Below are 23,665 nucleotides of genomic sequence, written 5' to 3' on the forward strand. Positions count from 1 at the left end.
TTTTGAAATTTAATTCCGAGACATGTTCTTAAAAATACTTCTTTCACTGTCCAGGTCTTCACAGAATTTCTTTAGTACATTAATAGAACATTGAATACACTTTCAAAATAAATGTTAAAAAAAAATCTTTGTATTTACATATTTATGATGTCTGGTCAGTCTCTGTTTAATAATTATTGCCAAGTGCTCACTTTTATTATTAATATAACAGCAAGTTTATGGTCTCTCCCTACTTACATAAGTGTTGGTGTGTGCGCTTACGGAGTCTTTCAGAGAACGTAATTAATAACAATTTTAATGTTTATCCAAAGCCCAATACCTCTTGATGTTATATAGCGGTTGTTTTCAGGTCTGTTGCATTCATTGTCCACTTCTGTCATCAGCCTTTAGTTGCTGTAGTGTATTAAATGATGACCTGTTGCTTCATCCCATAGATTTTAAACTGATAATGCTGTCTATGACTGCAGCATTATTTAACAATACAGGAACTGGATTTCATGATTTAAAAATGCACCCTTCTCTAAAAAGTGGAATTCTTTGGGTGTGTACTCTTCAATTCCTGCATCTGCTGTACTCTGGGAATTGTATTGATTGATTGAAGCTTCATGTAAACCGAGGATGAAGTGGAACAGGTTTAAATTAATATCTGCTTTGACTTTTACAACCTCTCGCTTAGCTTTGGAAGCTACTTTTCCTATAATCCTATTGCATGTTTTTTTCTTTTTTTTGTTTAGTGGGTAAAGATTTTGCATCTGGACAATTTACATTTGAATAGATGGATGCAGTGGGCACAGGTGATCGTGTCCACTGTAATGGAAAATGAATTACAAGGATATCAAATGCATGTGTGGCTCAGGCTAATGGTGACACATTAGCTTCTGAAAAATGGGTTAATCAACTTTTTTTTTTTTTAAAGAAGTTTTCACAGGTAAACAAGATTCAGAATTGCATCCCACTAGTTAAAAATGCTACTTTCTCATTCAGTTAGTGAGTAGATGGCACATTGGATATTTGTGTTATAAGACACCATTAATGTCTTTATTTTTTTTATTTTTTTTTCTTTACTTATAGAATTCCCTATTCTGTGTTCTTTCTTTCTGTTACTTGTCACTGTTCTTGTAAATTCATCTGTATTTTTCCTATTTTAGATGTTTACTATCAGTCTAAAATGCGGTTGTCATCTTTTGGTTTCTTTTATTTTTTTTTCCAAATAAATACTTTTTATTAAGAGTGTCCACTCTTTGACCTTTTGCAGCTTTGTTTCATCTTCAAACAATGTGCAAAACTGACTGCCTTAAAATTTAGAGTCACGACACAGATGGTATCTAATCTCTTTAATCAAAAAAAAAAAAAATACAAGCCCTGCTTGTCATCGAGAACTTGCACAAAAGTAAGAATATGGCATATGCAAAACTCTTATCAATGCAACCAACATAATACAGTACAGAAGAGAAGTAGAAAACAATTACAAAAAAATGTCTAAAGATGGTGTGTAACCAGTGACAATTTGTTTGAATCAGAAAACACTGAACAGATAACAGGATTTGAATAACACGTTTACTCATGCTTGACTGACAGTAAGGTTTTTACAGTCCATGAATGCTATTTAATTCTGATAAACACCTTAACAGTATTACCTGCAGTGGCATCTTCTACGGTGTAGTTTATTCTTTTGTCTGGGGGTAAGGGACACTGCATGAATGAGACTTTTCTTGTTTATTCCAAACGTCTAGAATAGCACCTTGTTTTAACGTTTCTAACACTCGTGGTCTCCGAACACAGAACCTCTTAGGATCAGGCTTCTCAATCCTTTTGCATCCAGGGACATGTTTAACTGTAAAAATACATTTCACAGTCCCTACACACATTTATTTTATGAGCATCACTCTTATACACATGCTCAGTATTTGCATGTGTATAGTAATTTTATTGCTATTTACTGCAGCTTCCTATTCCTAAAAACATTCCCCTGGCATAACAGATCAGATTCAGGTATTTGTTTTTGATGAACAGATTTGATGAGGCAAATAACAGCAAGAACTCTAGAATACATTTAATTTTGATAATTATGTTTTGTAATATCAACTGTAAAAAAAAAAAAAAAAAAAAAAAAAAATACATGAATAAATAATAATAAAAAAAAAAAACAGACCCACATGAGGTGCCCAGACCCCACTACTTTAGTATAAATCCAGTGTTATCACTGCCAGTAACTCCGTTTTCAAAGAGATTTCAATTGACTGATGAAATAGATGTTTGATAATGTGGATGCTTTGCTTAAACTGCACACATTGACCATCAACCACTTCACATAACCGTAGCTGGGTATAATTTTTAGCCCCCAAATTACAGCAGAAATCCACTCGACAGAAATTACCTAACCATTCATTTTTCATTAATGACCTCTGCATTGAATCTTGCAATGTCTGGCTTGCAGGTGCAAACAGAACATGAATTATTCAGTCTCAACTTCACTCCTTATCTTTCTGCTTCTTGCCAGACTTCCGTCTGGATTTTGAAACATGGTCGTCATTGCCTGGTTGCAGAGCAAAGTCCATGGCTGAGCAGGGAATCCTTTCCACCTCCACGAGTCTACTCCTCACCTCTTGATAGAGGTCATTAAGGCGTTGTTTCATCTCTCTAACTGAGTGCAGAACGTCCAATTTCTCCCTGAGAAGTCTTGCACGGTGACGCTGCAGGCCATCAACGCTATGTTCCAAATCCTGTAAGATATCGATCTTCCTGCGCCGGCAGTTTTGTGCAGCGACTTTGTTCTTGCCCCTACGCCGAATGTCTCTAATAAGTGTGAGTTGAGCTTCACTTAAGCGGTGCTTGGCAAGAAGCTCATTGAACTCTTCAACAGGCAAGTTAATAATATGGTCAGTTGAAAATGGAATCCTCATGGCACGTGCTCGCTTCTCATCCTTGGTGTCGAGATCCTCTTGGAGTTTATATTCCAGGGGCTCTTCAGAGTACTCATTAAAGGGCTTTCTTTGATTGGTATAGTGGGGATGGTTGTATGTATGATCATGGCCTATATGTTCAAACCAGGGTGAATACTGGAATTGCATGTAATTTGTGTAGTCCATTTTGTTTAGTTCTGGGGTATAACCTCCAACTGCACCTTCCTCATCCATCGGTTCCTCTTTGATGCGAGTGTATCCTACAGCCCCCACCTCAGGAAATGAGAAAGTTGATGACACTGATGACGATGATGAGCAACATGAGGATTCAGATCTATTTGGGGAAACTGGACTTTGGCTGTAGTCCAAGGAGAGTCCAGAGTCGGAGTCTGTTTGGTCCTCTTTTTTGGAAACCTCTGAGTGGCCAGATCCATTGTGCAGTGCTAAATCAAGCAGACTATTCTCACCAAGCATTGATTCTTCCAACAGAGGTTGAAAAAGACCTGACTGGCTTGGTTCCTCCACAGAGAAACTGCGTATGATTCCGTTTGAGCTCTCTGATATAGGTGACAGGAGAAAGTCTATGATATCCGGGTCATTAAAATTCAAATTAACATTAGAGGAGTTTGAAACATTCAAAGAGGTATCGTCCTGGTTAGAATTGTAACTGTTGTCTCTGGCGGCTGTTTCGCTTGCAAAGGAGATTGGACTGGATCTTGAAAAAGAAGGTTGATCGAAGCTTAGGTTTTGCTGTATGGGATTCTCAAAATTCCTGGTTTCTCTTGATCTTCCTCCATTACTGGAGTGAGAACTGTCCAATGAATCATCTGCATTTGTGTCCTGCAGAGAGAACATTTAATTTTATTTCCAAAACAGAGTCCAACGTCTGAAGACGTCTAATGATGTGCATTTTAGTATGTTCTTATGCAGCACATGCTGACTCAATACAAGATACAGCATGTGGAAAAATTAAGCTATAATGATTTAACCCATCCAGGACTTTGTATTAAAAAAGAAAATAATTACAAATTGAAAGATGTGTTATTTATTTTAGAAATATTCATTCATCATCTTCAGTAACCACTTCAGCCTGGATGATACTCGAGTACATGCATGCACACAAAAAAAAACATTAACATCTAGTAATTTGACATAGCCATTCCACCAACTAATGTCTTTAAAAGACCAGAGAAATCCATTGCAAACACAGGAAATATTTTCATTCTAAGGTAATTAGACCTGTTGATATATGCTGTGCTGTCACTTTTCTAGTCACTTCAATGTCCTGTTGATGGTAATAGCATTTAAACATTCAAAACATGAAACACTAGATGCCTTGAGAAACAAATAAATGGTGTTGTGGTTACCTGTGGTCCCAAGACAGAAAAAACATCTTGCCATTGCTCTTCTAGGTCCAGCACAGGCTCTTGCCGAGATAACAGAGGGGAGTAAAGAGACCCGTGGTGTTGCAGTGGGTCTTCATCCATTCTGACTGGGTCAAGATCTGTCAACTGGGGGAAAAAACACCCTCATATATCTGATAACATCATACATGTTAGGCATATCACTCTCAACTGCTAATGAATAATAAGTTCCATGTGATTTTGGCCAAAATCCAGCTGGCCAACTTACATATTGCTCATGTCCTAGTGGGAAACCAGCCTCTAGTAATTGCAAACATTCCTCAGTAGACAAGGAGTTATCTTCCTGTAAACCTGTGAACTGAGAATATAAACAGAAGAAGTACATTTATGATTTCAGCAAAGGTATGTGTATGTGCTTCTTTGGAATGTAAGACAAAGAACCAATATAAGAAACTTGAACTGAATCTTGTAAACAAATCATTCAGACAAGTTAGGTTTGTTAGTTTCAAAATGCAAACAAAAGAAAAAAGCTAAGAGCTAACAATTTTTAAAATGATAAGCTTTGTCAGACTGTTAACTAGACTGAAATGATGGTCTTTAAAAGGCTCGAAAATTTAAAATCTGTTTTGTCTTCAAACCGTTCATAATTTAAAAAAAAATCTCAATCCCAATTAAAAATAGGCTCTTTGTAAAGCATACAACAGGTGCCTTCTACAAGATCCAAATGACTTTCTGCTTGTTAACGCTAGATCATTAGCCCTGACGGACAATGTTACAAGCTGTAATTACACCACTACAAAAAACACCACTACTTTAGCAATGAAAGGAAATCACTGAAATGAAACAATGCAGCATTACAGATTTATTTTATAATGCACAATTATTTTATAATGTAGTCTTATAAATGCATCTAATAAACAAATAGAAAGCCATGAAGCATAAACTTTTTCTTTGGAATTTTTGCTTTAAAGCACAGCAAGTAGTCCATTACACATGCTTTTACAAGAAAATCGAATTCCTGTCCTGTGAAACAACCCACAGCTGCCAACATTTCTTCTAATTTGGTTCTACATACTGTCCCCAATTCTCTGAAAAGATGATCTTTCTTCATCAGACTATATTTGTGCACAATGTTTATTATTGTTCATATTTCTGTAATATAAATAGTTTTAATACCTGTACATCCTCTTGCATGCCATTCAATGGGTTAAAAAATGGGTTTGCGTGCCTCCATCCATCCATCATGAGCTCATCCTCATCGTCTTCATTAAGCAGACTGAAATACTGATTTTGTCCTTGAAGTAGTTGATCGTGGTTCATATTTTGGTTGAATTCTTGCCGCCATAATGAAAATTCATCTACTTCCTGTGGATACAAGATTTCAAGTTCAACACCACATACTGTCATACTGGACAATTGTCCTAAGACAGTCAGAACTGGCAGCAAGTCATATTGCCCTATACGGTCACATCTTTGTCCACACACCCTTTGTCTAATCAATAGATGAATCATTATAGTATGTTGTGATATATAACATAAAGCTCAAGTAAGAATTTTTCTTGTGGTTACTCAAACAGCAACTTGCTTTATAAATGGCACGACTAGTTAGCTGTTAATCAACAACAGCATCAATAATGGAGTCTTTAAGCCATATTACGTCAAGTATAGCTTGTTTTGTCAGGCACTCCCATCCATCCATTTTCTGTACTGCTTAGAGGATGTGGGGACCCTGGAGCCTATCCTAAGGGAGTCATGGCATGGTGCCAACCAATAAACCTCTCTCATACTCATACAGAGACATAACCTCTCTCATACTCATATGTAGATTCTCAAACTTCTGTACAATTTACTTTATGAACATAGAATTTTAAATTTAAATTCTGCCTGCACAATAGTATTCTGGATTTTTAATATATAAATGTCTTTTTTTTGGTCCTAAACTTTCACATCTGTCATACATCATGTCTGGGTTGACCTACTTGCTTTGATTTATTGGAGATTATTAACAATCATTTATAAAATACAGCCAACTACACTGCAATTCAGCCAATTCACTGTAAGAAGAAACTAAATCTGATACCTTCAATGATGGTAGATTGATTTCCATTATTGTAACAAATTAAAAAAAGTAATGTACTTCATGACTGTACTTCATGGACCCCTGGGGGTCCCCAAACCTCACTTTGAAACCCACAATCAGTAAATCTTAAGATTGTGTTAAAAAACCTTTTGATATTTATTGTCTCAAACACCTAGCTAGCTAGTCAACACTACTATATGTTTTTATAAAGTCTTTAGTTATTTACAAGTTAGGACATGTACAGAACTCAAATTATAACCAGACTAATTCATCTGTGATCCATTACAACCAACCATTTACTGTTATATTTCTCTAGGAAATTCTCATCAAGGTATTCAGTAACCTCTAGAGCTCCTTACTGGTGGCTCATTTATTCTTAGCAAATCTTTTCAATCAGGGCCTTTAGCGATTTTATTAATCTAGCACCTATTTTTATATACTCACCCATATGTTCCCTGACCTGTTTAAAAGGCAGCTACTGCATATAAATAAACTATTCTAGCCAGGATGTAGTGAAAGCAACAGCTTGCATGTGTCATTGGTCTAATATAATTAGATTTGAACACCCCCTTCCCATAATGGAATATCCCAGTGAATGTGCAAGCCAGGAGATGAGAAGCACAAAAACAACCATTATCTTGGTCTGGACAGAACATTTATAAATGCTAAATAAATATAATTAATCTTTTGTGGCCAAGTTTGAAATAGCAATAATGATTATCACGGTCTTCTGAGGTTTGTGTATCTTGTGGATTTGAGTATACTGAAGCTTCGGAGTTACTTAATCATCAGCTGGTAAACAAGCATTGCAAAAGTGAATGTACATACTGGTCCAAATGATGCCTCCTTAAATTACAAAACATTTCAGTCTGGGGTCAGGCAAGCTGTGCTAAAAACAAGCACAAGCTCTGATGCCAAACTGAATCCATACTTCAGGGTACAGGTAACAACTAGCCTGCCTAGTAAATGCAAGAACCTCAATAAATGGTCTTTGTCCATTTTGTCAGTTCCGGTAGTAAGTAAATAGACTACAGTTATAGACAACAGAAGGACCTGAGCTTCAAAGTCTGTATCAAATGTTAATAATAAGACTGCTGGGTTAAGTATAAAATATGACAAAGACAGAGCCTATTGCACACATCATAACAACCAACAACTGTTTCTGTACTAGAGCAACAAGCATGTTCTTTAATCCAAAAATAGATTGACAGGTCATGTAGAGGCCTGTTTGACCTCTACTGATAACTGTATAGATTTTCCATCACAAAGCTTTTTTGTAAGAATTCATAGATCAACATGAGAATTTTAGTTTTTTTTTTTCCTTCTCTTAAATGTTATTGTTTTCCGACACAAGTGACAATATCCAGTATGTAAACTGCCTTCTATAGTGTGGGCAGATTGAGCCACTAGGGGTGCTATTATATGTAGCCATGTATTTGTGGCATCTTTGGCACTGAAAGTGAAAATCAAAGGCAAAATTCCCCCAGCTCTCCACATGATGATGGAATGAAAGTAAAATTGTGAAATAAAGTCCCCAGCTGACAGTTAATTTGGGCTTAAAGCCAAATGCATGCTGGAACTTGGTAAAGGATTTGTGCCCCATCAGTCTGGACACAGACACTGTCTGTCACCACTTATCATACTGTCTGTGACACTGTCTCACATATTAACCTCAGCACTGTCCCTAAATATTCATGTAATCTGCATAAACATTATATTCTTGTACTACAAGGAACTTATCTTAAGAAAAGAAAAATCTAAAAGACGTTTAGCTAAAAAAAAATTACATCTTACATATGCTGTGTGTGTGAATGAAATGCAGATTTTATCAGTGTACATTTTTGTGTGTGAATATGTTGCTTGTATGACCGACAACACTTCTTAACACAAAGATCAGCTAAGCATTTCTGAATCCAGCTGTTGTGGAGCAGAGAAATATTCAACCTACACTGACACGTCCATGCCAGCATTGTATAAATTGACTGCTGTTGCAAAGGCTCTGACGTACCTTGATTAATATTCATGTTTTTATTCTGTATTGCTCAATGAATCATTTACAGTTGCAGATCAGAAGTAGGCACAAAAACTCTTGTTGTGTGCACATCAACAATAAATGTTATTGTGACAATAGTATTCTCAGTGAATTAAACATATATTCTTTAAATAAAATTAATCACCAAAAAACTTTTTTGTAATCACGCATGACAAGCGTTTAGAGAAAAACATAACTAGGAAATAATATGCTTGTACTGGTACAGTACAAGAATAAATCAGTGTCAGTCCTTGTTTCTTTTAAATCAGACTTTACAAAGCAAAAATGCACCATTTTTCTAAACCTCAATCTATACTGTAATATGCTACTTACCTCTTTACCGTCTTCACTATCCATTTGATTTCTTGAGTGCGTTGTCACCACCCTTAAACCTCCATCATCCATGAATGGATCATTCCCCAATTCTCCATTCCCTCCGACTCCCATCCTCAAGTTCAAACTTGCTGAGTCCTCCATGTCCACCAGATCGCCATCAACATCCCAAGAACCAGTTAGGCTAGGCAAAGTCGTTCCACTGTTGTCAGACTCGCTGTGAACCAGCCAGGCCTCAAGCTGTGCTGATGGAACGTTCAGATGCTGCAGAGAGCGCACCCAGTGCATCAACCTGAGAGCTGGAACAGATGCCACATCTGGGCTCTTCATGTGGAGACCATATCCTTGTGGGGAGTTCTTAAGTTTACCGATCAGATCTGGGCTTTGGATATTGATGTTATGTGGAGGAGGAAGGTAATTATCCACATCTACATGCATCCCAGCTAAACTGAGGACAATGGCCACCTGAATTAGGCCTTCTGTAAAGTACTTCTTCAGGGGTTGCATGGCCCTGCATGGGATATTTATCAGCAGTATGGCAGATGCAGTAGTGTATTTCAATACACAGACCTGTTTTTCAGAATGTGATGTGTCTCAGAAAGTCCTAAAAGTAAGAATATTATGACTTAGATTGTTGTAAATATGCCACCATTTTCCTGGATTGACAAATAAAGTAAGCCATGTCCCTTTGTGCACATACTATACAGGGGACATGCTGTAGATTATAAATAATCATAACATATCATATAACAAAATCATTATTTTTGTTAACATATGACGTATGTACATGCAACTTATGTCACATGTACATTTATTGAATGGGATGCCAGTTCGTTTTTAGCACAATTCCATTCACACACCCAGTCATACTTTGGGGAAATTAAAAACCAACCCACCCACTGGCATGTTTTTTGGAGGTGGCACTTCATACAGAGGGTAGCTCAAGCTTGGGACTGCTATCACAATACCACCTTTAAGATGTTATATTTAATAGATTTCAATATAATAGTGAATCATTTTTTACTAAAATTCAACCATCCCACAAAATATTATCACTTACTCGATACACTTGTTAAACATGGAGTTTAAATAAGCATTCCATTTATTTAAAAATGTATTATTTTGAATAGTATGCCCTACAGGTCCCATATAGCCATAAAGGATTATAATTCAATATAAATCCCTATGCAAATATGACATAATGGGACTCCATATAAGGTCATTAGATTTCCTTATGGGAATGCATCCAACTAGTGGTGTGTCTCGAAACTGACAGAAAGACTAAACAGATAAAAGATAAAGCAGTGTTTTTGAACCAAAATAGCACTCTAATATCAGGGAAGATGAGTTATTAAGACAGATGTCGTGTAGCGCTGACCTCCTCTTTGTTTACCTCAAACGGCGGTTGAGTTCTAGCGCGTGACGTAACCTGAACGCTTCCCGGGAAATAAAGCTGACAGTTTGGGTTTGGTGTCATTCCAGTTACTCAACCCAAACTTTTCTTTCGTAACTAAGAAACGTGACAAAGACCTAATCTGGGATGAGAAAAACAGCTGAAACATTTTTTTTCTAACCGAAGACTTTATGCTATATCTATATGCCTTCCAAAAAATAACGGCAAAGCATTGATTAGCTTAGTCCGAACTCATGTTATTGTAAGAATTTTTATACTTAATTCGAAGTTTTCAATCTTTTCCACCGCTACTTTTGTATCACGTGTATCTCGCGCTATAGCGTCTATAAACTAACCCTGATTCATATGAGTAATAAATCTGTACTCCTTACCTTACCAACAGACGATTAAACTATCAGAAGCTAGGGAAAGTTTTTCCTCTTCCTACCGGCGAACCTGCTTTAGTGTTTCTCTGTGGAAACAGGGGGTGTGTATTTATGTGCTGAGTGGCTGCTCAGGAATCAGCCCTCCCTGCTCGATGACACCAGTGTTTTTTTTTTTTTTTTTTTTTTTTACAAACCAGTGTTGCCTTTGCTTTACATATCCTCGTAACTGTCGGTCTGTCTGGCATTTGTTATTGCTGTTGCTTATTTACACCAGTGACAGCTGAATCATGATAATAACTTTTATATATCTTTGATGAGAACTTTTATTTTTTGTATGTATAATATTACACATTTTACCAAAATCACCTTCACCAGAAAAAAGAAAACAGGCTACAAAGGTAAAAAAAAAAAAAGTTTATATATAGTTTGACTGATACAAACTGGTTCAATTTATAACATTTTACACTCACTTTCAGTAACCATTTATATTGATCAGGGTTGTGGTGCACTTGGAGCCGATCCAAGAAACTGGGTGTGAGGCAGAAGTACAACCAATTCTCCTGCTGATGTGTATCTTGACTTAAAGATGTAACAAACCACCTCTGTCAGTGTGAATCACATGGAAAACATATGCCACAGTGTCATGAGTAACTGACACCCTTAGGACCGACTAGAAACGTGTTCAGTGACAAATGCCAAACTTCCTCCTGCCACTGGAAATATGTTACTCTTAGAAATGTCTAAAAAAAAAGTGCATGGGAATGGCCTGGAGAGTTAAGCCTCAAAGTTATTCTCAATTTGATCTCCCATTCATCCACTGCTCACAACCTTGGGGTAACCACAGACAATCAACTGTTGTTTTCCTCACATGTTTCTAATGAGACATGATCATGTAGGTTTCTTCTCTACAACATCAGAAGGATTCAACCATTTTCATCCACACAGGCTGCTCAGGTGCTTGTTCAGTCTCTTGTCATTTTGAGACTACATCAAGACCCTTTTTTGTTCTGGCACTGAGGTGGTGAAATGAGCTTCCCCTAGATGTTCGCACAGCTGACTCACTGGTTGTTTGTTTTGTTCTTGTTTTATGTGTAAAAAAAGATTCCAACAGAGTTTTAGGTTGATGGTATCCTAAATCTGTAACCTAGTGAACCAGTGTTGATGTATTCATTGATAGAAACTTCAAAGTGTACTTGTACGTGTTCATAGAAACTTGTACGTGTTCATTTAAAAAACTGGGTAATATAATTGCCACTACATTAGGAGTTCAGCCACAAGGTCATCCTAAGTCATCACCATAAATGCATGGTGAGTTTTGTAATAGAGCATGCAGTTCTCCCACATATTTTTATAAAGTGATGATTAGTAAAAAGGTATTTTTGGGACCTTCATTTTAGATTGTACCTCAGCAGAAGTGCGAGATCTTAATGGAACACTAACACAAGCATAATGCATCATACCCCCCATTCATGCAAACCTGGAGTCCTACCGGAGAACCTTCAGCTGTAGACCACCGAAGACAACCACAGAAAGCCACAGAAGGTCTTTCCTACCAGTGGCCATCAAACTCCACAGGGAGCAGAGCTGACACAATGAACACTGGCTGTATCACTGTATGACTATTGTGCACTATCCCTATCTACAATATTTCCGTCAATATCGTACAATATGTATTGCATGGGAAATGTACAACAGATCACATCATGTGCAATATTATTTTAATTCTAAAGCACCTTTTTTGTACCTTTTCTTTTATAATTATTTTTCTTGTGTACACTGAAGCAGTCACTGGAAAAAAAAATCCTTTGGGATTAACACAATTCTATCTTATCTTACTTTACCTTATCATACCTTATCTCATCTTATCTTACCTTATCTTGCTTTAACTTATCTGATCTTATCTGATCTCATCTTATCTCACCTTATCTCATCTTACCTTATCTTATTTTCACTCAACTACGGCTATATTTTAAATAACCTTTAAGTAAAAAAAAATGCTCATGTGGTAAAAGCCTCAGACGCCAACGCGATTCCTCCAAACTCCAGGCCGGTTGAGCCCCATATTACCGTGCAACTGCAGCCATTCTGTTTCTGTAAAGGAGCATTACGGAATCAGGCTGTACAGGGGTTGAGATCCACAATGGCGGCGAATAGAACACAGTTTAAATTAGCTTTAGCACTGCGCCCTTCCGTACTAAATGTCACTATACGTGGTGTAGTATCTATTAGAGCGCACTATTTAGTAGTGAAGTGCGTAGGGTTGGATTTGGCCTTTTTTTTTTAGCGGATTCGCTCCACCCCCGTATGAGTCAGAGGTTTTTACGAGAGCTCCAGTAGTGACAGCTCAAAGCTGTCCACGTCAACACTAAAACACCACCATGGACTCCGTGACTCTGGTAGGCTATCTGACATTTTCTTTTCTTTTCAGACATATATTTTATGTTCATTGTCGCGGTGTAACAACCCACCTGTTGATTAGCCTTGATAAATGATCATGTTGGCTTAGATTGTCCCAACAGCACGCACTGATCTTGACGTGATTAAAACAAGCTGTCGTGCTAACATGAGTATTTATGAGTAAAGACCTGTAGATTGTTTTATGACAGAGCTAGACAGAAGAGGACTAAAATCCGTGGAAAATATATGCTTTGAAGAATTAAAATTCACGCAGTGACGTGACACTTGCACCGAAAATACGCGGATCAGCAGGCGATAGTAACAAATGTTACTCATATGTTACGTATATGGCAAAAAATGTATCAATAACAACACAGAAGTGTACTGATACTATAGTGTATATATATATATATATATATATATATATATATATATATATATATATATATATATATATATATATATAATCTGTACTGAGATCGAGGTGCAATGCCTTGGTTTTGTTTGATGCTGTATTTGCTTGCCAGTTGTATAAAGTTGTGTAGAGTTAAGAGTTGTGCTGTGTGCGCACTGCCTGGTGGGATGTGGGTGCCACGTCCTCTGTTATGAAGCTCCTCAGCACAGCAGTCTAATTCATTCCACAGGTGGATCTCTTCACCGTGTCTTTTCAGAGCTGGGAAACGATTTCCTTGCTCATTTCAATCCTTTTAAAGTAGTTGACTCTCAAAGGTTTAGCAAGCAGGTCCATATCCACGCACAGCCACCATGATTATTCTTTTTTTTTTTTTTTAACACACTCACATCCAACCACAGCTATAACAATGGCCTTTAAGATTGCTGACATTTGTCTTTTAGGGCATAAATAAAGTATTTTCAGCCAAGTTGGCATGTAAATGCACACTGTACCAAATGCTTCGTCTGATATTGACTAAACCATTTGGGAACAGACAACTATCCCTCTGTGGAGCCTTTTTTCTGCACTTTTTCGCTACTCTTGAATGTAACCTAATCATGATATTAACTGAATCTCTTCCAGTAAAACTGACGTGCTGAGTTTTTCTGCAGCCACCGTTTCGCCCACATCAGTCCTCCAGGCCCAAGTTCTGTGGTACACTCTGACTCTGGATCTGTGGCAGTCAGTGCATAACAGAACTTTGGTCTGAAGAGATTTTGCAAAATGAATGTGTGAGAAGAAGAAGTACTCTTTACAGCAACACCTGTTTGCTTCCATAACCTAGTGTCTTTTAAGCTTATTTATTTATTGATCAGTGTTTATATATATATATATATATATGTGTGTGTGTGTGTGTGTGTGTGTGTGTGTGTGTGTGTGTGTGTGTGTGTACTTAAAAGTGAAAACCCTGTAAGAAATTGTTTAATAAACATATTGTTTTTACACAGGAGCCTTCATTGTACACGGTTAAAGCAGTCTTTATCTTGGATAATGATGGAAATCGACTTCTTTCAAAGGTGAATTGCACTTTTTTTTTCTGATTATTGTCCACAGCTTTATATTTTTATAAATCAGTTATAAAAACATTTTCCTCTTCTGCACTAGTTAACTGAGCTCTGCTGTGGTCCTGCTTCTGATGATAGACAAAAGAAAAATGATAATGAACACACCCTTAAGGCTCACCTTAACTAGAATGATTATCATGTACTGTATGAGGCTTAATCTCGATTACACCATACATACTCCACCCATTGAGCAACATTACTATTAAAGACTAGCATAGGCTGATACAATGAATAGGATTTTTGTTTGATTGGATTTTGATTGGATTATTTTGTGATGTGTGTGTGTGTGTGTGTGTGTGTGTCTAAAACTTGTAATTTACAATGGACTGTTTTGTACTTTCAGTACTATGACACAGACCTGTATCCATCTATGAAGGAGCAGAAAAATTTTGAGAAGAACGTCTTCAACAAAACACATAAAGCAGACAGTAGGTTTTTCAGGTTTCTGTTTGTGTTTGAGAATATGTGTGAGTAAAAAGGGTAATATTGACAGTATAAAGCATTTGTTTCAGTTTAAAAGCACAGAGAACGAAGAGTAAGTAAATATTGCTGTAGTAAGTAAAAGTATAGTGACCATAAATGACAATTTAAATATTGCAGATTAGGATTTATTTTGTTGTCATTTTTCTGTCATGGTACATGAAATAATAAAGATCATTTCAACTTAAACAAGTTTTTCTTCAGGTGTGATTTAACATGAAAAGCAAGTCAATTTCAACATTCAAGGTTCCTTGGATGGTCTTTCATAGAACCATAGAAGTTTTTCCCCAGAGGGACAAAGGGAATGTCTAAGAGACAATTACAGAGTTAAATTTAGATTTAAATTTAGAAACTTTATTCTGCACTTTCCCTAACTAAAACATATTCAATTTTAGACAATTTCTTTCAGGTTACTGATTAACCCCCTGACAAGTATGAATTTGTCTTAATTTTTTACAGACATATTGATTAAAATGCTTAGCAAAATGTCTACAAACATGTCTCTTTGTGATTAGAAACCACACAGTGTCCCTTTCACACCTGTTTCTCAGATTACATTAAACAACAGGGCAGGAACAACAGTTTCATCCATTTTCAGCTGTTTCTTTCTGACCTATGAATGAAACACATACAATAGAAAGTTCCCCTCTGGCCCATGAGGTGATACTGTGAGATATTGTACTGCTAACCCACTCGGTTGTTCCCACCCTTATTTTAGACCCTTATGTCATGGTAATAATGCATGACCCATATGTTTACTACTCCTTTATTTCTAAAAGAAATGAAATTGAATAGTGACTCACTGACACTGTTTCTGTGGGTTGTTACTTATCGAGTTTGAAACTTTTATTTCAGAAATATCACTCCCCAGGCATAGTGTGTGTGTGTGTGTGTGTGTGTGTGTGTGTGTGTGTGTGTGTGTGTTTGTGTGTGTGTGTTTGTGTGTGTGTGTTTGTGTGTGTGTGTTTGTGTGTGTGTGTGTGTGTGTGTGTGTGCGTGGTCTCAAATAATCCTGTGGAATTATCAAATGATATTGAATAACAGCCAGAGCTACTTTTCTCCTTTTGACCTCTCAGATGAAATAGCCTTCCTGGAGGGCATGACTATAGTGTACAAGTGCAGTATAGACCTGTTCTTCTACGTTGTGGGCAGTGCACAGGAAAATGAGGTGAGCTTTTCTGTACAACATGAGTACTCTGTATATTATCATGTACCCTGTATAAAGTGTTAGACATTATAATGGATCAAATGCAACCAAACAACCAAACAGAGAAATTGTAACATATATAACTCTCTCATTTTCCACAGCTGATGTTGATGGCAGTGTTGAACTGTCTGTTTGAGTCTCTAAATCAGATCCTGAGGTTTGTTTACATTAATTACACAATTCACTTCAAATATATACATGTACTTGTATCCAAAACCCATACGTTCGTAGTCTACCACTAGGAACTATTTGTATTAATGACAAACTCTTATAATTGGGATACTCCTGCCATGCCACTGCCAGAGTGTTAAATTACTCAGATATACAGTCAAGCACATGACTGCCACATTCATGGCAACTTCTCACTCACTCCCTCACTCATTTTCTACCGCTTATCCGAACTATCTCGGGTCACGTGGAGCCTGTGCCTATCTCAGGCATCATCGGGCATCAAGGCAGGATACACCCTGGACGGAGTGCCAACCCATTGCAGGGCACACACACACGCTCATTCACTCACGCAATCACACACTACGGACAGTCTTTGGACCGGGGGAGGAAACCGGAGTACCCGGAGGAAACCCCCCCGAAGCACGGGGAGAACATGCAAACTCCACACACACAAGGTGGAGGCGGGAATCGAACCCCCAACCCTGGAGGTGTGAGGCGAACGTGCTAACCACTAAGCCACCGTGCCCCCTATGGCAAATTCTCAAAGAGCTAAAAAAAAAAGCCTGATATCTGACTTCAAATAATACATGCTTCTATTATTATATAATAAATACAAATTGAGAACTGTGCTCTGCTTTTTTTTTTTTTTTTAAACAAAGCTGATACTCAGATTCTTATTATTCATTCAGTAAAAAGGTAATAGAGGATCTAAAAATGACTAAAATTAAGTCTTCCTTTCATTTAGGAAAAACGTGGAGAAAAGATGTCTGCTGGATAATTTGGATGGAGCTTTTCTGGTGGTGGATGAGATCATTGATGGAGGGTGAGAACTTTAGTGTTTGAACACAAACAGCTTACTAGGGCTGATTTATATCCGTATTTTTTACTTGTTTAATTATTAATGTAAAACTGAAGTGGTCACATAGGCTTTCTTTGGGGTTGTAGTAAATCATGGCATTGGAGCACTTTAAAAACCTTAAATGTATCTTAATGCAGTGACATCACACAATTGCCTGTACTAAGGTATCTCTAATGCAGTATATAGCAGTGTGATTACAGTATACACAGTATACATACACTAAGAGACAGTAACTCAGCACATTCTTTTCTTAAATCTGGCCTCTGATTGTTTGCTGGTCTTGGTTGACAGGGTGATCCTGGAGAGCGACCCTCAGCAGGTAGTTGAGAAGGTGAACTACAGGGTAAGAGCACTAACACCGTGAGGAAAGCAAACACATTTCAACAAAAGTCAACATGGCCGCAGAAGGCTCTATGTGGCCTAATGGCAGAAGCGTACAAATCATACTAAGCTCGTGCTGTCTGCTTCTATTTGCTGAATCTGTTTTTTAAAAGGTGGACTCCTTGGTCCAAGGGTCTTCATGGGACTTGGGTTTAGTAGTTAATTGGTCAGCTCTTGTTAAAAGAAATGTGGCAGACTGGTGAAAAAGTGATTTTGCTTCATGTCTTTTAATCTACACCGATTATCTCCATGCTTGTGTTGTTAATAACATAAAAATAATAGATAGCATTGTAATCCATGTTGTATGCACGCACACTGTTTCACACAGTGATATCTACACTCCTCTACCTTGTCAGTGTGTGTCAGAGCAAGGCTTTGGCTTTGTCCTGTTCGATTACATCACAAGTAACATGGAGGGCCAGGCACAGAAGAGCCAGCCTTTTTAAGAAAAGACACTCTTCCTCTCTACCTCCTTCTCACAGTAAAGAGAGTGAAGTGGAAAAAACAGGATGGGGAGGGAGAGAGGATATAGGCAGGTAACTGCATGGAGTGGATAAGTGTGTTCTCTTTCTGAAGCAGGAACAAACTTCACAGCAAGGTGTGAGGCTTAGTATGTATTTGGGGTGTAATGATACACTCCGGTCACGATTCTATTTGATTCATTTGTCTCTGAAAACTAAATAAAAAATGCTGAAAACAGAGGTTAATATTATAAACAATATCAGAAAAGCATCAGCATATCATAAAAATCAAAAAGTTCTATCAAAAAAATTAATTCAATAAACAATGTGTTTATTGATAGCTTCTGATTTCCGGTGCCCTAGATCACAGAGGTGTGGAATGGTGTTCTTTGAAAGTACTGAGCATTACAAGAACATTAAAAACAGTATAACGTGATAATGTGACTGGATAAGAAATATATAATATATACACTGTGTGTTGGTCGTTGCAATCTGGAGCTAAGAGACTGTCAATCATTTCTTAGCCCTCTATAGCTCAATCTCTCTCTATGGGTTGTGCATATTGGGACCTCTGGTGTTCAAGCAGTGCAATTGCATTACATTCAGGTTTAATAGAATGTTAATATTACACATTTGCTTTGCAATGCATCGTTTCACGATGTATTTTTACACCCCTAGCATGTATATGTACGTTTTCTTCAAATTTGCCTCGATCCAGTCAATGCCATTGCCTCAGATTGACTAATAGTTCTCAGTAATCACTGCTGGTCTGTATGGCAATTGCCTTTACTTGGATTTCCTTTTTGATGTCTTAGAGATTGATCATAGAGGAGATTAATTTGCATGTGTCCATTTCATATTCTGCTTCAGTTTCTCATAAATGTGTTGCCATGATGAAATTAAAAGAAAACACACCAACAACTAATAATCTTTAGAATTAATACATAATCTTCATGACTTATTTGTAATCTAATGTTTTTTTTGTTTTTTTTTAAAAAACTTTAAACATTTAAACTTTCTGTAATTTCTTAGTTCAACTACCTACTTCTTCTCAGTGCATCACCAATCATTAACTGGCCTAGTTGTATCCCTGCCATAACTGCATCATAAAGCTACTTTCTTCTTCATCTTTTATTTACACATTTGCCTTCTCTAATACATCGACACTGAATTTAAGATGACATTGAACATCGCTGATAAAAGACGCTTTTTCTCTTTTGTTTTTAAAAGATAATGGTGACATCTGGTTGTTAGTCCTTATATTTGAGATATTTATTTTCCATGACTAATAGCTTCTCAAAGAAATTGCAACAGTACAGCACCAACCAACAAATTAGTATACATGACAAATATTTCAATATAAACATAATATGTTTCAGGTTGGAATTTTCTTTTAAGTTCAGCCAAACTAATAACAGTCCAAATTCAACAAGTACAAATTAATCTCTCTCTCTCTCCCTCCCTCTCCCTCTCTCTCTCTCGCTCTCTCTCTCTCTCTCTCTCTCTCTCTCTCTCTCTCTCTCTCTCTCTCTCTCTCTCTCTCTCTCTCTCTCTCTCTCTCTCTCTCTCTCTCTCTCTCTCTCTCTCTGTGTTTGAACACACTTTTTCTGTCATTGACCTCTACTTCTTGCCTGTGTATCTTGCATTTAAATGTGCTTTAGATTCTTGCTTAGTATAACAATCTTTGCTTCTTTTTCAGACTGATGACAACCCGCTGTCAGAACACAGTGTGGCTCAGGTGAATCAACATACACACATTCTAAACACTTACACGTCACATACATCCATGTACCAGACATGGAGCACTGAATAGCTGGTGAAGAAACATTTACATAATTACATATTCCTGATATTTAGAAGACTAAACTGTTTGTGCAGTCAATTTTATATCAAATTTCTTACTAAATCCTAACCCACATGTTGCTTTATAGGCTTTTGTTTTTTACACATTGCAGCTGACTTAAGACTAAGATTAAGAGATTAACTCAGTCTCTGCTTGTGCATGTTGCTAATTTAACATTTCAGTAATGCTTTGTGTTTACCTTCTGAGTTAACTGTCCTTAACTGTACTAACCTTGCTCCAAAACCATAATTTATGCAGCATATCACTGAGAAACTGGCTATCACAACTAATGTAAGTGTATTAACACTAAAACAAACAATCACTCCAAATACACATGTATATGCAAACAGAATAGCTTGGACCAAACACATATTTTAGTAGGAAATATTTAGTTTATTAGAATACAAAATAAGAGTCCACACTGACAAATGAAGTTGTATACCGAGATGATTTTAAAATCTCTGCACAGAAATTTAATCATAAAAGTATTGAATATTTAACTGATAGTCGTTTTATATCTCAATCTGATGTATATACTGCAGTTCTGATCCTATCTACTAGAAGTGCTATATGGAAAACTCAAGAGTTAATGTAGCTGTTTTATAGCGAGCTCCAGGCGCCCCCTGGTGGCCAAAATATTTTAGTCTATTTCGGATTTTATGCGTTTGTCCGTCATATTTATAGATCGTTATCATCCGTGTTTTTTTTATTACATTGCCTTTGATTAAGTTTTATTTTAAACCACAATAAAAAAAACTCTATTATTAATTTCCTTAATAAGTATAAGCTAAAATATATAGTAAAAATGTTAATTGTTTATGTTAATTACAATTATATTAACATTAAAATGATTTTTAATTTTTGTCCCCTTTTTTCAGGTGTTACAGACGGCAAAAGAACAGATTAAGTGGTCAATACTGAAATAATCCAGTTCACACTGATTGGATCTGAAATTTTGCAGCCATTCGATTTTATATTGTATGAAACCCACTAGACTAATTAATTATAATACTAGCTGTAGGTTCAGCTGTTTTTATTATTAAGCCATTCAGATTTGAATGCTTTATTAAACAGGTTATACTGTGCATAAAACTAAGAAGAAGGGTTATTTTCCACACATTTTACGTTTGATTACAGTTGTTCCAGAAGTTCCTTGTATTTAATAATTTGGACGGTAATAATCGACCTGATTTGCACTGAACATGTTCAGCATGTGCACCAGATGCTATAATTTAAAAAACAAACTGGGAGTATTCAAAACTTGTAATTTAGTTTTGTATTTATTATTTTAAGATTGTAGCACACTTCTTTCAGTTGTAGCCAAACTTATAATATGTCAAATAATATCTGCTTTATAACAGGAGATAGGAGACACTTCATACAAGTGGTTTTGTTACTTTGGTTTACGTCTGTATTTTTTGTTACACTGGGCCTATTAGCAGGCCCTGCACTATCCAGATGTTTTTGAATGTTTTGTTAAGAAACCAAAGAGAAATGTAAAGATAAACTTGTATGTTACTGAATAAATATAAGGACGGTATTTTCATGTCCTGTATTAATCATTAGATACATTTATTTAAGCTGTCTGTAACGAAAACTTTAATAAGACATAAGGTGACCTGTAACCTTATTGCGCGTAAAAGGAATTAATAATTCTATTATGCATTGAGTAATCCGTCGTTTTTATCTTGGTAGAAATAGTCTGAGTGATGTTTTATTTAAGAAAAAAATAATCTGTTAATTAGCTGTGGATGTTAATAAATCATTTTCATAAGACAGTCTTGTCTTCCAGCTTCTTTTCTTGACTAGACATTGACTCGTGCTGTGGGAGGAGATTCGGGAAAGAACTGTCCAATAACATTTGCACCCGCTTGCATACTCTGTATATATGAATACTAATAAGGCAGGGGGCGTGTCTCGCAATACTATTGGACACTTAAACTTGCTGAGATTGACGTCAGTGCGCCGCCCATATTTTTGGACCAATAGGGATTGCAAGAAAAGCTGATTGGTTTTATCCAAACCGACCTCTGTTTTTACCGTGAAAAAAACAAGAAGCCAGTTTTTTACTGTTATCGCCACTAGTTTAGTTTTATTCAATTAATACAAATGTTTAAGTAATACTAGATCTTTAATACTTCGTTAGCAGAGGACAAATGAGACATAATTAAAATAATAAACTGGGTATATGCAATATGTGAAAGGTCTAATTTTTCTAAAGTGGACTGAGTTACACGGTTCACACAATACTGTAAAAATATTAATATATTCATCACCGATTTGCAGTTATTTGACTCAGATGTTAATATTTTAATAATTATTAACGACAAAGATAGATGACGTATAAAAATTATTTATTTATTTATTCATTCATTCATTCATTCATTCATTCATTCGCAAAGTATGTTTAAACTATAAGTGATTACATTATTGGAACTAATAGTGGTGACTGTGAGGTTAAGCAGAAAGTTTGTAATTTAAATCAACATATATAAATTCTAAACAATAGACATCGTAGTTAAAAGTTTAAATCATTGTACATTGTTTTTAATTAAACCCAGGCATGATTGTGTATATGGATAATAATCCTCTGATATTGGTTAGATTAAATAATCAGCGGTTTAATTTCCACAGAGTACCTTAAAAACTACACTTGGGAAAATATTAATAACCCATTTAATATGTTTTGAAAACTGCATTTTTACCACCACATGGTTTTTTAAAAGCAGATCTTGCATACACTAAAAATGCCAATTTATTATCTGGATTTTATATAAACGATCTACGCTAATTATTTTATTATAGGGAAAACACATATGAAACGCTAATTAGACTTGCAGTTTGAGTCGCGTTTCCAAAAGTCTTTAAGCTGACTGAATAGATAGATAGATAGTTAGATAGATAGATGCTTTTCCACTTAAAAATTATTTTTGTTCTGTGGTTCCACCACCAACAGAAACAACAACAACAACAACAACAACAACAACAATAATAATAATAATAATAATAATAATAATAATAATAATCTGTTTTTAATTGTAAAAGTTTTATTTGTAATATTTATTTATTAAGAAATCTATATTCTTTATTACTTACCTTATCTTGTGTGTGTGTGTGTGTTCGTGTGCGTGTGCGCGCGTGTGTGTGTGTGTGTGTGTGTGTGTGTGCGTGTGTGTGTGCGTGTGTGTCTGTGTGTTTTTCGACGACAGAAGGAATGGCCCCATCTAGTGGCCAGAATCTATATGATCGTGTGTTGCTGAGTAACCCATGATTTCATACTTCCTTACTCTGACTCTTCCATACCACCATACCCTGCTGTTATTTTTCTTTTTTCCATTTCCTTGCGTGTTAACGGAGCAGACAGGAGAGGGATGTCACGTATGTGTCACTGTATCCTCGGGAAGGACGCTTTAACAGCCAGTGGTGTTAAAAGATTTCGGACTTATTTCCAGCTGTCACAAGCCGTTCAAAGGTATTCAGCAAATCGTGCCACACAAAACAGCATCAACGTAATTGCAGCTGCAATGACAGTCTGAGCTACATGACCTTCAGTTGCATTCTTCCGCATTTACATTTAAAAAGCAACTAACACGTGAGTCAGGATCTAATTTAAGCAGCTAAGCACTTCAGGATTAGTCTGAGCCAAACTTTTGTTCTTCATGATACTGTGGCCATGCAGGTCCAATTGGATATCTTAAATCCTCTAGATAAATAGGCAAATGTTGCAGTCCCGTCTGAAGCACACCAGGTGTTTGTACCCTAAGAGATAGAATTTAAAACTTGAAGTACATTCAAACTGTTATTTTTTTTTTAAAGCATAATGAAGTTTAGAACATCTTACCTACGTGTAATGTTTT

The 23,665-nt window shown here is 36.4% G+C and overlaps 2 protein-coding genes across 4 annotated transcripts; one reads left to right on the plus strand and one right to left on the minus strand.

The window, feature by feature from the left end:
- Positions 1 to 1,365: 1,365 nt before the first annotated feature.
- On the minus strand, positions 1,366 to 10,572 carry nfe2l1a (nfe2 like bZIP transcription factor 1a). Of its 2 annotated transcripts, XM_060892913.1 has the most exons (7): positions 10,498 to 10,558; positions 10,106 to 10,247; positions 8,713 to 9,316; positions 5,444 to 5,632; positions 4,536 to 4,625; positions 4,271 to 4,414; positions 1,366 to 3,743 (listed from the first exon to the last, which is right to left on the minus strand). In XM_060892913.1, the coding sequence occupies exons 3-7, from the start codon at positions 9,217 to 9,219 to the stop codon at positions 2,472 to 2,474; spliced, it is 2,202 nt and encodes a 733-aa protein (XP_060748896.1). In that variant the 5' UTR covers positions 9,220 to 9,316; positions 10,106 to 10,247; positions 10,498 to 10,558; the 3' UTR covers positions 1,366 to 2,471. The 2 variants fall into 2 exon arrangements, with proteins under 2 accessions (XP_060748896.1, XP_060748897.1); XM_060892914.1 differs by lacking the exon at positions 10,106 to 10,247 and having other exon boundaries at positions 10,498 to 10,572.
- A 2,197-nt stretch (positions 10,573 to 12,769) lies between these two features.
- Positions 12,770 to 21,584, plus strand: copz2 (COPI coat complex subunit zeta 2). 2 transcript variants are annotated; one of them, XM_060892425.1, is made up of 10 exons: positions 12,770 to 12,887; positions 14,290 to 14,358; positions 14,750 to 14,834; positions 15,963 to 16,054; positions 16,195 to 16,250; positions 17,010 to 17,087; positions 17,415 to 17,466; positions 19,665 to 19,703; positions 20,067 to 20,099; positions 20,687 to 21,584. In XM_060892425.1, the coding sequence occupies exons 1-10, from the start codon at positions 12,870 to 12,872 to the stop codon at positions 20,732 to 20,734; spliced, it is 570 nt and encodes a 189-aa protein (XP_060748408.1). In that variant the 5' UTR covers positions 12,770 to 12,869; the 3' UTR covers positions 20,735 to 21,584. The 2 variants fall into 2 exon arrangements, with proteins under 2 accessions (XP_060748408.1, XP_060748409.1); XM_060892426.1 differs by lacking the exon at positions 20,067 to 20,099 and having other exon boundaries at positions 12,771 to 12,887.
- Positions 21,585 to 23,665: the final 2,081 nt, after the last annotated feature.

This window comes from Tachysurus vachellii, chromosome 18 (genome assembly GCF_030014155.1).
Source record: "Tachysurus vachellii isolate PV-2020 chromosome 18, HZAU_Pvac_v1, whole genome shotgun sequence".
NCBI classification, from domain to species: domain Eukaryota; kingdom Metazoa; phylum Chordata; class Actinopteri; order Siluriformes; family Bagridae; genus Tachysurus; species Tachysurus vachellii.

What these genes read in the sequence shown, in the direction of transcription:
- nfe2l1a (XM_060892914.1), bottom strand. Translation starts at nt 9,219, where the DNA reads ATGCAACCCCTGAAGAAGTACTTTACAGAAGGCCTAATTCAGGTGGCC. An exon ending in ATAGTGAAGACGGTAAAGAG is followed by an intron (nt 5,633 to 8,712) that starts GTAAGTAGCATA and finishes TTGTATCCACAG; the next exon opens with GAAGTAGATGAATTTTCATT. An exon ending in GCATGCAAGAGGATGTACAG is followed by an intron (nt 4,626 to 5,443) that starts GTATTAAAACTA and finishes TTATATTCTCAG; the next exon opens with TTCACAGGTTTACAGGAAGA.
- copz2 (XM_060892425.1), top strand. An exon ending in TTGAGAAGGTGAACTACAGG is followed by an intron (nt 17,467 to 19,664) that starts GTAAGAGCACTA and finishes CTTCTTTTTCAG; the next exon opens with ACTGATGACAACCCGCTGTC. An exon ending in AACTGGCTATCACAACTAAT is followed by an intron (nt 20,100 to 20,686) that starts GTAAGTGTATTA and finishes CCCTTTTTTCAG; the next exon opens with GTGTTACAGACGGCAAAAGA.